This window comes from Balaenoptera ricei, chromosome 5, assembly GCF_028023285.1.
Source record: "Balaenoptera ricei isolate mBalRic1 chromosome 5, mBalRic1.hap2, whole genome shotgun sequence".
Classification (NCBI taxonomy): domain Eukaryota; kingdom Metazoa; phylum Chordata; class Mammalia; order Artiodactyla; family Balaenopteridae; genus Balaenoptera; species Balaenoptera ricei.
This window is the reverse complement of record NC_082643.1, coordinates 78,060,670-78,076,739: the sequence shown is the minus strand read 5'-3', so window position 1 is coordinate 78,076,739 and position 16,070 is coordinate 78,060,670. Positions and strand designations below refer to the sequence as shown.

Here is a 16,070-nt window from a genome sequence, read left to right as displayed (position 1 = left end):
CTTTTACATTATCAACATTTTTCTCATATTTTACTTGCTTATTCTCTTTCCTGCACTAGACTTAAGTTTTGCAAAGGCAATAAAATGTATTCATTTATGTAGTACCAGAATCTATAAAACTACGCCTTATACACAGTGCTCGGTATTTGCTGAATTATGAATAAACTGACTAGTTCAGACAATCTCTACATGTACACTAACCTTCCAAGAAAAAAAAAATCCACATGAGAACATGTAAGTTTTGGAGTTAAATAAGCCTTATAGTTTTTATATTAATATGGTGCTTCACTCTGTAAATATACACATGGACTGCCAGATTAGAATGAGCACTGAGGGACTTCCCTGGTGGCACAGTGGTTAAGAATCCACCTGTCAATGCAGGGGACATGGGTTCGAGCCCTGGTCCGGGAGGATCCCACATGCCGTGGAGCAACTAAGCCCGTGCGCCACAACTACTGAAGCCCATGCACCTAGAGCCCGTGTTCCGTAACAAGAGAAGCCCGTGCACCGCAACGAAGAAGAGCCCCCACTCGCTGCAACAGAGAAAGCCCGCACGCAGCAACGAAGACCCAACGCAGCCAAAAATAAATAAAATAAAATAAATTTATTAAAAAAAGAATGAGCACTGAGCTATTTGCCAATATGCACTCCTTTCCGGTTTCATATAATTATTTTTAACATAAATCCTTTTATCTAATATACATTTGAGGTGAAACCTGAGAGAAGCAGGCGAGGCAGGGGTAGTTAATGCATAAGCCATTACAACTACAAAAATTAGGGAATTCCCTGGCAGTCCAGTGGTTAGTAGGACTCCATGCTTCCACTGGAGGGGGCATGGATTCGATCTCTGGTTGGGGAATTAACATCCCGTAAGCCGTGCGGTGTGTCCAAAAAAAAAACCCCAAAAAACAAAAAACACAATTACAAAAATTGTAAGTCTACCTAATACATATTCGATGATAATTTTAGAAGTGTGCTCACAGCAGAGCAACTTTGGGGCCTAAAGCTCAAAGTTCAAGTGACACAGTGACTAAATTATCACATTAATAGTATGTCTTGATTTTTTTATTTTATTTTATTTTTTGAATTTTTCTTTATGGCGAGGGAGATGCCACTGCCGGGACTCCATCAAATCCCCAGACTCTTAGCCTAAAACCATGCCCAAGTTCAAGCAACGAAGAATAAAGCTAAAAGCCAAAGTGAAAAGATTTTTCAAAAGAAAAGAAGCCTCTCACTTTCTGTCTAAGCTAGTTACACCTCCCCCTCCGCCACCCTCACCAGAAAGAGTGGTTATTCCTTCAACACATACACCCCTTAGCAGAAGCTGGCTAAGACCATCCTGGAACTTCAAATTTCCCAATTTTAAAGATGCAGTAAAGCTTTGGACAAATAGAGTATGGTCTACATACAACTGGTTTCAGAACTGCATGGCCCAGAGTTTGGAAGTATTGAAAGACACCATCTTCCCATCCCGTTTCTGCCACCAAGAACTTCATAGTCTAAAACAATGGTTTCGCATTTTGGAAAATGAATTACGCAAGCTCCAGGAAGCACTGAAGGCCGTCTCAGAAAATTCTTCCTGTCCAAGCTGTGGTCAGATGTGTCACATGCGTGGTAAACTTACAAATGTGCCTGCATGTGCTCTAACCACCCCTGGAGACTCCGGGGCTGTACTTTCCGCCTCGCTGCCACAGCCAGCCAGTCATCTTCCTCCGCCCCTGCCTCCGCCTCCACCACTGACAGCACCTTTGCTGCTCAGAAAATCTGATCTCACTAAAGCACTTCAGGCTGGACCATTAAAAAAAAAGTGGACCCATGCAGATAACAGTTAAAGATCTACTGACTGTGAAATTAAAGAAGACACAGAGTTTTGATGAAAGGAGGAAGCTTGTACCATCACCAAAGGCACAGAATCCACTAGTTACTGTCTCTGACCTGCAGCGCGTTTCCCTGAAACCAAAGTCCAAAGTGTTATCAACTCGAGTTACAAATGTCTTCATTACTCCTGGTAAAAGCCAGTTAGAACTGCGGAAACTACTCAGAAAAGTCGATGTAGAGAGGAGCCCAGGTGGAACCCCACTTACCAATAAAGAAAATATGGAAACAGGAACTGGGCTGACCCCAGTAATGACCCAGGTCTTGAAGAGAAAGTTTCAGCTGGCTCACCCTAGAAGCCCAACTCAAACTCTGCCACTTTCTACAAGCACCTCTGATGAACAAAACTGATGCCACCTCTGCCTGACTCCATATGATGATCCATAAAATATACAGAAAATATCACCCCAATCCTTTTTTTAATGTAGTATGTATAAGTAATTATATTAATATATAATTCATTTGAAGAATTAAAATATGTATGGAGCCCATACATACTGTAGCAGAAAGCGAGTATTAGGATATTTTCCAGTTTACATGATCAATAATAGAACAGATGGGAAAATGCAATCCCGAAAGTGATGTTTATCCTGGAACTACCCAACTTAGGTTGGGGAGGTTATTCAAGTTTAACTAGATAACTCTAATTTTTACTCTATAGGTGCAGTTATGACATTAAGAAAATAACCTGGTGCCCATTCATCTTGGGTATTCTCAGGTAATTGAAAAGTAAAGTATTTCAGCCTGTAAAGCTCATGCACTCATTAAGTGCTACAAACGTAATCAAAAAAAACAGACCCTCTAGATTTTATTTCTGTTCCCTATAAGCAATTAAGAAGTAAAACCATCCCCCATTCAAACCTGTTCCAAAAGAATTTGAAGCAAAAACTCCAATGTGACCTTAAAAATTAGAATATCACGGGACTTCCCTGGTGGTACAGTGGGATGGGACTCCGCGCTCCCAATGCAGGGGGCCCGGGTTCGATCCCTGGTCAGGGAACTAGATCCTGCATGCATGCTGCAACGAAGAGTTCACATACCGCAACTAAGGAGCCCACATGCTGCAACTAAGAAGCTGGCGAGCTGCGACTAAGGAGCCGGCGAGCCAAAACTAAGGAGCTCTGGAACCACAGCTAAGGAGCCTGCCTGCTGCAACTAAGACCCAGCGTAACCAAAAAAATTAATTAATTAATTTAAAAAAAAAAGTCTTTCCATTGTACCTACGTTGTAAATTCCTTTTAAGAAAACTTCAGTATTCTTAAGTGCCCAGACTTCTCTTCTCGAAAGTAAGTTACCTTCATATTAATACAGTTGATAAAACTGTATTAATACTCTAATACTCCATACTCTAGGCCCTTATTACATCACACCTGATTTTAGTCTCTTTAAGTCTCAAAATCAAACCCAGAGCTTCTAAGTTACTCTTAAAACATCTATTTTAATGTTATCCCAATAAAACAATGGTTTCCCACTGATAATACCTTATGGCATTTAAAACATCATAATTTATAATTTTATCTTACTTTTATGTGTAGGTATGTGTATATATATTTATGTATATAAATGTATATATTTATAATATGTAAATATAAAATGTTTTGATTTCCACTCTCCACTCCAATCAAACTAGGTTTATTCATTACCTTCAAAAAGCATCCTGAGCATCTTTACAGCTTTGCATAGGAAAGAGTTCAACACTTGGTGAAAAAATATGTGAATATGTCATAGAATTGCTTCTACCCCTCAGTACTCTTATTAAAATCTTACCTGCTCTTAAAATTTTGGCCCAAATTCTGCTTCCTCTTCTTGAAGCCCTGCTTGACCCACTCTAGTCTGAAAGGATCACTGACTCCTTTGAACTGAAAACACTGTACCAATTACAAAGCAATTATCTTACAGTGTCTCCTTGCTGCGGTTATTAGTATAAAAATCATGTGTCCTCAAGAAGATTGTGATCTCCTAAGGGCTCTACATTTGTCTTATACAGTAAGATATAAATTCATATTTTCTGAAGGAATGAAACCTATTAGTGTACTTTTTGACACGCTCTAGACTTCAGTGGTTCATCAAGTCTGAGAACAGAAATCTCCCTAAAATTCTGATTCGTCAATAGCTATACAATCAATATATATTTCAAGACTAAGTGCTAATATTAAGATAAAACAAAAAATTAAAAATAGAACTATCATATGATCCAGCAATTTCATTTCTGGATATTTATCTAAAGAAAACAAAAACACTAACTCGAGAAGATATATGCACCCTCATGTTCATTGCAACTTTATTTACAATTGCAAAGATGTGGAAACAACCTAAATGTCCACTGATGGATGAATGGATAAAGAAATTGTAGACTCTCTATACATACATATGTGTGTGTGTGTGTGTGTGTGTGTGTGTATATGGAATATTATTCAGCCATTAGAAAAGAATGAAATCTTGCCACTTGCAACAACACTGATGGACTTAGAGGACATTAAGCTAAGTGAAATAAGTCAGACAGAGAAAGACAAATACCATATGATCTCTCTTATGTGTCAAATCCAAAAAACAAACAAACAAACAAGCAACAGAGCATCAATACAGCTACTTCAATTTTAACAAATTGAGTTACTCTATGGAAAAAACTCAATAACCTATTTTTCTAATAAACCAATAGAGCCTACTTGAAGATACAATTTGTTTTGTTACTCATATACTTAGTCAAGGTCACTATTCTTTAATGAGACAAGATTATTTCATACCTAAATTGTGTGGTATAGAAAAGTTAGATGCTACACATTTCACTGTACTCTTCCTGAGAGCTAAACCAAATTATATTTTAAAGACTCATTCTATCAGCCCCAAACCATTTAACAAGCATATACTACAAAACTACACTTCACAAAGATTCCTGAAAGTTTCTGAATTACAAGAAATGTTTTACTCCATTTATTTCCACCTTCAAGATAAGCTGGTACTGCTAGAGTTCTAAAAATACCCTGAATACTAGGGTTCTAAACCTGGACACTGACTGTAAAAGAGACAGTCATCATGGAAGCTATTTTTAGCTTTAAGGGAAATTCATAAGGTCCTAAAATATTAGCCTTAAAGACTGAGGGTCTGACCACTTTCACTGAGGCTTCAGAGGTTTTGACTTTTGGTTTAATGTAACCATAGATGTTCTCTAATTCCGAGTACTTGTGAGGCAGAAGACCAAAATGAGTGATGGCAACATGGCACAAATCAATTAGTTATTCTACAGTTTGATCCTCATAGAGAAAATTCGCAATTCAAAAGGCATATTTTTATAGGTGAATTATTTGTAATAGTACTAATGGCTAACATTTACTGATTTTTGCTATGTGCTGGGCATATTTCAAGTAACTTAAATGTACTATTAACCCATATAATACAATGATTCTTTGTGGGAGGCATTATTAACATACCCATTTAACAGATGAGAAACTTAAGCTAAGTAATTTGCTCAAGGGCATAAAAACTCAAATCCAGGCAGTGTGGCTAATCACTCTTACCTACCTCTTACCATTCTTAATCCATACATTATATATAGTACAGTATAATATGATGAGTGGTTATCCAAAATGACTAGAGAAAAATAAAATATATATATATAGAGAGAGTATACTATAGAAACTACACTATATTATAGTGCTAGAACGACTATATGTGGTTATGTTCCCAGGCCAGCTCATAAAGACTACTTTTCTCACAACGTAGTTAGGTGAAGACTATGGTAGACAATGTAGATGTGGGTACATGGCTGCTTAATAGATGCCTTTAATATATTAATTTAACTTTCGGTTTTCTAACTTTCCTTTTCCTTGATAAAGGTGGATCATTTGCCCTATTCTTAAAATGATCAATCATCATTTAAGGTCTTTTTACTCAAAACATCAAAAAGATACATGCACCCCAATGTTTACAGCAGCACCCTTTACAATAGCCAGGACACAGAAACAACCCAAGTCCCCATCAACAGACAAATGGCTTAAGAAGATGTCACGCACGTGCACACACACACACACACACACACACACACAGAGAAATATTATTCAGTCATAAAAGAGAATGAAATTTTGTCATTTATAGCAACATGCATGGACCTAGAGAATATTATGCTTAGTGAAATAAATCCGAGAAAGACAAACACTATATGATATCACTTATATGTGGAATCTAAAAAGAATACAAATGAATCTATATACAAAACAGCAACAGACTCATAGAAAACAAACTTGTGGTTATCAGAGGAGAGGTGGGGGAGGGAGAAATCAGGAGTATGGGATTAACAGATACAAACTACAGATACAGTTTGTATTAACAGATACAAACTACTATACGTAACATATATAAGCAACAACTGTATAGCGCAGGGAATTATACAATATCTTTTAATAAGCTATAATGGAATATAATCTACAAAAAAAGAAAAACCCACAATGAAAAGCAGCTGGCTTTCCTTAAGGTTAAATGGATTAAGATTTGGACAAAAGAAGGAAAGGAATAATGAGGTTTAAGCACACAAGTATATATATATATATATATATGGGTAAAAAACACATGGAATTAATTATGGTTCAAACAGTGAGAGCCAGAAAATAAGCAATAGTAAGTACAGGGAAATTCCCTAGGGGCAAGATAAAAAGGGGTACAGTGGGAAAGACTAGATAGTGGCGGAGAAGCAGAATTGGGCAAAGTCTCCCTATTATCAGTTGCCCCAAAATACTTCTGCCCAGAAGAATTTGATGATTGCTAGAGAAAGGGAAAACCAAAAGCTGGTTCTTTGAAAAGAAACAAAATGGACAAACTTTTAGTTCGACTGACCAAGAAAAAAGAGAGAAGACTCAAATTACTAGATTCGGAAATGAAAGCAGGGCTATTACTACTGATCTTACTGAAACAAAAAGGATTATAAAGAAATTCTACGAACAATTATATGCCAATAAATTAGATAACTTAGATGAAGTGCATAAATTTCTAGAAAGACACAAACTACTGAAACTGACTTAAGAAACAGAACCTTAAAATTTGTGCATCACTGTTGTATACCTGAAACTTACATAATATTGTAAATCAACTATACTTCAATTAAAAAAAAATAGAAAATATGAATAAACCTATAACAAAGGAAGAGACTGAATTAACAATCAAAAACTAGAAACAAAGAAAAGCCCAGGCCCAGATGGCTTTATTGCTGAATTGTACTGAGCATGTAAAGAATACCAATTTTCCCAGAAGTCTTCCAAACAATGAAAGATGCTAAAACACTTCCAACTCATTTTATGAAGTCAGTATTAACCTGATTCCAAAACTAGACAAAAATATCACAAGAAAACTACAGACCAGTATCTCTTATGACTATGGATGCAAAAATCTTCAACAGCATACTAGCAAACCAAATCTTCAACAGATAAAAAGAATTCTATTATGACCAAGTGAGATTTATGCCAAGAATGCAGTGTTGGTTTAACATTTGAAAATCAATTAATGTAATACATTATATCAGTAGAATAAAAAACAACAATCACATGATGCTTAATAGATGCAAAAAAGCATTTCACAAAATCTGACACCCTTTGACGATAAAAATACTCAAGAAACTAGGAATAGAAGGGAAATTCCTCAACAAGATAAAGGGCATTCATGAAAAATCCACAGTCAATATCATACTCCAAGGTGGAAAACTGGATGCTTAAGATTAGGAACAAGACAAGGATGTCTGCTTTCACCACTCCTGTTTGACATTATACTGAAGGTTCTAGCCAGGGCAGTTGGACAAGATAAAGACGTAAAAGGCATCTATTATAAAAGAAGTAAAGTTATCTCTATTCACAGATTACATAATTTTGCACATAAAAACTCCTCCTAAGGAATTCATTAAAACCAATTAGAACTAATAAGTTTAGCAAAGTTGCATAATACAAGATCAATATACAAAAATCAATTAAATTTCTAAATACTTGGAATGAAAAATCTGAAAATGAAATTAAGAAAACAATTCCATTTACAATAGCATTAAAAGAATAAATTATATTAGGAATAAATTTAACAAAAGAAGTGTAAAATTTATACTCTGAAAACTACAAACACTGTTGAAAGAAATCAAAGATCTAAATAAATGAAGAAACAGCCCACGTTCATGGACTGGAAGACTTAGCATTGTTAAGATGGCAATAGTCCCCAAACTGATATATAGATTCAATGCAATCCTCATCAGAATCCAAGCTGACTTCTTTGTAGAAGGTGTCATGCTGATTCTAAAGTTCATGCAGAATAGTTAATCCTGAGAAAGAACAAAGTAGGAGGATTCACATTTCCTGATTTCAAAACTTACTGCAAAGCAACAGCAATTAATATGGTGTATAAAGTTCTCATCACAGACCCCTGTGGAAGACAGCCGAGTAGAAGGACTTGTGCTCACCTCCTCTTGCGAGAGCACCGAAATCACAACTAATTGCTGAACAACCATTGACAGGAAGACACTGGAACCCACCAAAAAAGATACCCCACGTCCAAAGATAAAGGAGAAACTGCAATGAGATGGTAGGAGGGGCACAATCATGATAAATCAAATCCCAAAGCCATGGGTGGGCGACCCACAAACTGGAGAATAATTATACTACAGAAGTTTTCCCACTGGAGTGAAGGTTCTGAGCCCCACGTCAGGCTTCCCAGCCTGGGGGTCCGGCAACAGGACCAGGAATCCCCAGGGAATCTGCCAGTAGGATTTGACTGCAGGACTTCCACAGGACTGGGGAAAACAAAGTTCTCATCACAAGGAAAAGAAACATTTAAAAAAATCTATACAAGGGCTTCCCTGGTGGCGCAGTGGTTGAGAATCTGCCTGCTAATGCATGGGACATGGGTTCGAGCCCTGGTCTGGGAAGATCCCACATGCCGCGGAGCGACTGGGCCCGTGAGCCACAACTACTGAGGCTGCGCGTCTGGAGCCCGTGCTCCGCAACAAGAGAGGTCGCGATAGTGAGAGGCCCGCGCACCGCGATGAGGAGTGGCCCCCCGCTCCCCTCAACTAGAGAAGGCCCTCACACAGAAACGAAGACCCAACACAGCCAAAAATAAATAAATAAATAAATAAAATTTAAAAAAAAACTATACAAGATGATGGATGTTAACTAAACTTACTGTGGTAATCATTTCACAATATATGTAACTCATGTGGTACATCTCAAACTTATACAACGCTGTATGTCAATTATATCTCAATAAAACTTGGGAAAAGTGTGGTACTGGGCACAAGGACAGACTTACAAACCAGTGGAATAGAATTAAGAGTCCAAAAAGAAACCCATACAGCAATGGTCAACTAATTTTCAACAAACGTGCCAAAGCCATCCAATGGGGAAAGAATAGCTTTTTCAATAAATGGTGCTGGAACAACCGGACATCCACATGCAAAAGAATGAACTTGGACGCTTACCTCAAACCATATACAAAACAAATTTTGACCAATTTAAATTTTTGAACAATTTGACCAAAACAGATTAAGGATCTAAATGTAAGAGCTAACACTATAAAACTCTTAGAAGAAAACAGTCATATATCTTTGTGACCTTAATTTAGGCAATGGTTTCTTAGATATGATACCAAAAGTGTGACAAAAAGAAAAACCAAAATAGATAAATTGGACTTCATCAAGATAAAAAACATTTGTACTTCATAAGACATCACCAAGAAAGTGAAAAGACAACCCATAGAACAGAAGAAAATTCTTGCAAATCATATAACTATAAGGAACTCATATCCAGAATATTTATATATATGAAACACTTACAATTCAATAAGAAGACGACAAATAACCCAATTTAAAATGGAAGAAGGATCTGAATAGATATGTCTCCAAAAAAGATACACAAATGGCTAATAAGCACATGAAAAGATTCTTGACATCATTAGTTATCAGGAAAACGCAAATTAAAACTACAATAAAACACCACTACACATCCACTAGGTTGGCTAGAATCAAAAAGTCAATTACACAGATAAGAAAATTATAAGTGTTGATGAGCATGTGAAGAAATTGGAACCCTCATACACTATTGATGAGAATATAAAATGGTGCACTTTGGAAAAGTTTGTCAGTTCCTCAAATGAGTTACATATGACCTAACAATTAAGTAAAAATGTCTACACTATAACTTGTACATGAATATTTATAGCAGCGTTATTCCTAATAGCCAAAAGGTGGAATCAACCCAAATGTCCATCAACTGATGAATGGATAAACAAAATTTCATACATCCACACAATGGAATATTATTTGGCTGTAAAAAGGAATGAAGTACTGATGCTACAAAATGGATGAACCTTGAAAACATTATCTTAAGTTAAAGTAACCAGTCATGAAAGACCAACATGTTATATAATTCCAATTATATGATATGTGCAAATCAGGGAAATGTACAGAGACAGAAAGCAATTTAGTGATTGCTTAGGGCTGGAGGGGCATATGGGAATGACAGCTAAAGAGCAGGTGGTTTCTTTTTGAGAAGATAAAACTGCTCTAGGGCAGGGGTCCCCAACCCCCATTAGGAACTGGGCCACACAGCAGGAGGTGAGCGGCGGGCGAACGGATCGAAACTTCATCTGTATTTACAGCTGTTCCCCATCACTCGCATTACCACCTGAGTTCCGCCTCCTGTCAGATCAGTGGCAGCATTAGATTCGGAGTGCGAACCCTACTGTGAACTGCGCAAGCGAGGGATCTAGGCTGCGCGCTCCTTATGAGAATCTAATGCCTGATGATCTGAGGTGGAGCTGAGGCGGTGATGCTAGCGCTGGGGAGGGGCTGCAAATACAGATTATCATTAGCATCATGAGACTTCACCTTCCAATGCAGGGGGTGTGGGTTTGATCCCTGGTTGGGGAGCTAAGACCCCACAAGCCTCATGGCCAAAAATATCAAAACATAAAGCAGAAGCAATACTGTAACAAATGCAATAAAAAAGACTTTAAAAATGGTCCACATCAGGATTACTGGACTGAATGTCAATATTATGACATAGTATGAGTGTGTTTCATGTTTGGTAATTGCAATCATCGTTGCTTTTGTTGTGGTCATCCATGTACAATGCTTGGTGTCAGTCTATTTATCTCTTGTAAAAATAAAATACAGTGTGTGTGTGTGTGGGGAAAAAAAAAAAAAAGGTCCACACCAAAAAAATCTTAAAAAAAAAAATCCTATCAGTGAGTGGCAAGTGACAGTTAAGCTGCATCTGGTGGCAGGCTTTACAGTGGCAAGTGAGTGGATGTACTTAAATTGTACAGCTGCATATGGTGGCAGGCTTTAAGTCAGAATCCGACACTTATTTTAGTCTGCGCGTGGCCCACCATTATTTTATTTACCACTTCCATCCGTGCCTCTTTCCCACACTGTGCGCTTGTCTCAGTCAGTTTGGTAAGCCCACAAGCTAACCCTAGACAAAATGAGTAAAAAACAAACACCACTGGAGAGCTTCTTTGAAAAGGGGGAAAGACCCAATGATGAGACAGCAGAAGACTCTAAGACTGCCAACAAAAAGAAAGCTGCATTTAAAAGAAAATACCAAGAGTCCTACTTAAATTACGGGTTCACTGCAACAGGTGATTCACATTCTCCAAGCCCGCTTTGTGTAACATGTGGCGACTGGCTACCCAACGAAGCCATGAAACCTTCAAAACTGCTTTGCCACATGGAGACCAAGCACCCTGCATTAAAAGACAAGCCTTTGGAATTGTTCAAAAGAAAAAAAATGTGAACACAAAGAACAGAAGCAATTACTGAAGGCCAACACTTCATCAAATGTGTCTGCACTGAGAGCATCATTCATAGTGGCTAACCACATTGCTGAAGCTAAGAAGCCCTTTACTGTCGGTGAAGAGTTGATCCTGCCTGCTGCTAAGGACAGTTGTCATGAACTTTTAGGAGAGGCTGCAGTTTCAAAGGTGGCACACGTTCCTCTTTCGGCTAGCACCATAACTAGACAAACTGATGAAATAGCAGAGGATACTGAGGCACAATTGTTAAAGAGGATTAACGAGTCACCATGGTACGCAATCCAAGCTGACGAGTCTACCGATGTTGACAATGAGGCAACAATGCTTGTTTCTGTGATATATATTTTTCAGGAGGATGTGCATGAGGATATGTTATGTGCACTTTTGTTGCCAACCAACACCACAGCTGCAGAACTATTCAAGTCTTTGAACGATTACATATCAGGAAAACTGAACTGGTCATTCTGTGTGGGTATATGCATGGACAGAGTGGCTGCCATGACTGGACGGCTTTCTGGTTTTACTACTCGGGTCATAGAGGTCACTTCTGAATGTGAGTCTACACGCTGTGTCATCCACAGAGAAATGCTGGCTAGCCGAAAAATGTCACCTGAACTTAACAACATTTTACAGGATGTGATAAAAATTATCAACCACATTAAAGTACATGCCCTTAACTCACACCTGTTCATGCGGCTCTGTGAGATGGCTTTCTAAAGGTAGATCACTGGACAGAGTTTTTGAGTTAAGAGAGCCGCTCCAGAGATTACTTTTAGAAAAACAGTCACCAGTGGCAGCATATTTCAGTGACAAAGAATGGGTCGCAAAACTTGCTTAGCTGTGTGACATATTCAACCTGCTCAATGAACTCTATCTGTCACTTCAGGGGAGAATGACAACTGTGTTCAAGTCGGCAGATAAAGTGGCTGCATTCAAAGCCAAACTGGAATTACGGGGGCGACGAGTGAACATTGGGATTTTTGACATGTTTCAAACGTCAGCAGAGATTTTGAAAGAGACTGAGCCAGGGCCTTCTTTCTCCCAGCTGGTGCATCATCATCACCTATCTCAGCTTTCAGAAGAATTTGACCATTACTTCCCAACCACAAAAAGACCCCCGAACTGGGAAGGAATGGATCTGCGACCCATTTGTGAATAAGCCAGGTGAATCGACTTTGTCCGTGTGAGAAGAGGATCAACTGCTTGAGATGGCAAATGACGGTGCCCTTAAAAATATGTTTTAGACAACTTCAAATCTCCATACCTTCTGGATTAAAGTCAAGGTGGAATATCCTGAGATTGCCACAAAAGCACTGAAGAGCCTGCTTCAATTTACAACATCCTATCTTTGTGAAGCAGGGTTTTCTGCAGTGACAGCAGCCAAAATGAGATTACAGAGTAGACTGGACATAAGCAAGACACTTCGGGTGTCACTGTCTCCCATCATCCCAGATGGGACCACCTAGTCGCAGGAAAACAAGCTCAGGCCTCCCACTGATTCTGCATTATGGGGAGTTGTATAATTATTTCATTACATATTAAAATGTAATAATAATGGAAATAAAGTGCACAATAAAAGTAATGCACTTGAATCATCCCGAAACAATTCCCTCGCCGTCCGTGGAAAAATCGTCTTCCACAAAACCGGTCCCTGGTGCCAAAAAGGTTGGGGACCGCTGCTCTAGGGAATTCCCTGGCGGTCCAGTGGTTAGGACTCTGCACTCTCACTGCTGAGGGTGCGGGTTCAATCCCTGGTTGGGGAACTAAGATCCCGCAAGCCACACATCGCAGGTTGCACGTATCTGTGAATATACTAAAACCAGTGATTGTACACTTTAAATAGGTGAACTGTACACTTTAAATTGGTGAATTGCATGGTATACGAATTACCTCTCAATAAGGATGTTTTTAAAAAAAGACAATACAGATGAATAAAAATGAACTGGAGAGGACTTCCCTGATGGCACAGTGGTTAAGAATCCACCTGCCAGTGCAGGGGACACGGGTTCGATCCCTGGTCCAGGAAGATCCCACATGCTACAGAGCAACTAAGCCCACGAGCCACAACTACTGAGCCTGCATGCCACAACTACTGAAGCCCGCACGCCTAGAGCCCGAGCTCCGCAACAAGAGAAGCCACCGCAATGAGAAGCCCGTGCACTTCAACGAAGAGTATCCCCCGCTCACTGCAACTAGAGAAAGCCCCCGCACAGCAATGAAGACCCAACCAACGCAGCCAAAAATAAATAAATGAATAAATAAATTTATTTCAAAAAATGAACTGGAGAGATAAAAGCCTCACATCTTTCCACAAAAATATTCTTTTAAATGTTAAGGTCCCTTTAAGGCAATGAAAAAGGTTCAACTGAGAGAGCTGTGATTTATAAGCCACCTTCCAACATCAGGAAAGAGAATAACTGAAAGGGAAGACACATAATCGCCCTAGACAATGTAAGCCAAGTAAGCTACCCATGGCTTTTTCTATATAACCACTGGGCATTGACATCTATAGCATATAGACTTCTCTTCCTCCTGTAAGTTCTAAGCAAACATTGAGGGACAAAAAAGAGTCACCCAGAGAAACTAAGGGAGACTGCAAAGGTTCAAAGACAGGACAATCTTCTGCAAGGCAAAATGCATGCCTTTTATAAAGTGAAAAAGTCCCAGGGAATTTTAAGACCACAAAACTAAAGCCTAGGCCTAGGGGGGAAAAACACATTAGCTTGTAGTGTGTGTAGTGTGTAGTCTATAACCCTTAACTATGACTACGGGGGAGGGAGGGAGAGAGTCTAAACATACCCATTCTCAACAGAGGAAAAAACTTCAAAGAAAAGATTTTATATAGGTTACATTGTTGGTAAGAAGAGGATCCAGGATTTAGATGTAAATCTTCAGATTCTCAATTCAGAATTCCCAGACTAAGAATTTAAATTTACAATTCACTCTAGATCAAAGACCCAATTAATATCCCAGCATTATAGTTCCTTATTCACAGAGTGACTACATGCCCCAATTTGCCTCAAATAGTTCATACCTGTTGTCTCAGAATTACTGAAAGCATCTCTCACTAACTTATCAATGTTTTTCATCTTCATCCTACTTGAGTCACATCTTGAACCTCATTACAAACTGTTTTACCTCTTAAAAAGTTTCCTTTTTAGGGACTTCCCTGGTGGTCCAGTGGTTAAAAATCCCTTTTTAGTACATTCCACCCCTAACTCCATTTTTTATTCTAAGTCTACTCATTGCCTTCAATATGAATTCTAAATCTTCAATCATATTCTACAGGCCCCTCCTGCCTTACTTACCTCCCCTGTCTGCCTACACCCAAGTGTAGCCATTTCAGTCAAACTCTAATAGTATTGCACCTACACCCACCTCAGATTTTGGTAATTTTTTGATTGTCAATCTCCAATCCAGAGTGGTTCCTATTGGCTGAGTCCACTGAGACAACAATGCTAAGGACTGATGAGCATACACACTCATTCTACCCTGATCTCTGAAACTGATCTCCTCCTTAGAGCACAAAAAGAACACAAATTAAATTCTGGATTTATTCAGACCATGTGTGTGAGTTCTGTTCTACCTCTCAATGGATATGTGACTTGAATAAATAAATAAGTCCTTCTTTGTCTATAAAACAAAGATAATAATACAATCTTAAAAGATTATGATATTTTGAGATAACAGACACGAAGTTCCCAGCCTCGTGTCTGGTATACATGGGTCCATGATAAATTAAAATTACCATATTTATTCATTCTAACACCCAAATTTTAACATGTCTGATACTCACATGTGTCTTAAAAATCAGTGATCTTAGAAAAAGTCACAGCTGGAAGTAACTGTAAGAAGTGCTGTTGTTGGCGCTTGTACAAACTTCAGTTTGAAAACCTTGGGCTGACAATGCCTGACAATATCTAGAAAAGCACTAGCACCAAATCCTGCAGCATTAAGTGTTTAATGACTTGGAAGAACATCTCAGAAACAACACTGGGGCACTTAAAAAAAAAATATCTTTATTGGAGTATAATTGCTTTACAATGGTGTGTTAGTTTCTGCTGTACAACAAAGTGAATGAGCTGTATGCATATATATATCCCTACATCCCCTCCCTCTTGAGCCTCCCTCTCACCCTCCTTATCCCAGCCCTCTAGGTCATCACAAAGCATCAAGCTGATCTCCCTGTGCTATGCAGCAGCTTCCCACTAGCCATCCATTTTACATTTGGTAGTGTACATATGTCAATGCTACTCTCTCACTTCATCCCAGCTTCCTCTTCCCCCGCTGTGTCCTCAAGTCCGTTCTCTATGTCTGCATCTTCATTCCTGCCCTTGCATTGGGTTCATCGGTACTGTTTTTGTAGATTCCATATATGTGCATTAGCATACGGTATTTGTTTTTCTCTTTCTGGCTTA

At 38.6% G+C, this 16,070-nt stretch overlaps 2 protein-coding genes across 6 annotated transcripts in view; one reads left to right on the top strand and one right to left on the bottom strand.

Annotated features, from left to right (window-relative positions):
* The window catches only part of PDS5A (PDS5 cohesin associated factor A), a 125,287-nt gene that overhangs the window by 91,286 nt on the left and 17,931 nt on the right, over positions 1–16,070 (bottom strand). The window lies entirely within an intron of this gene.
* Positions 1,158–2,226, top strand: LOC132365986 (proline-rich protein 11-like). Its single transcript, XM_059923181.1, is given in 2 exon segments — positions 1,158–1,799; positions 1,801–2,226. Coding segments are annotated over 2 exon segments (1,068 nt in total).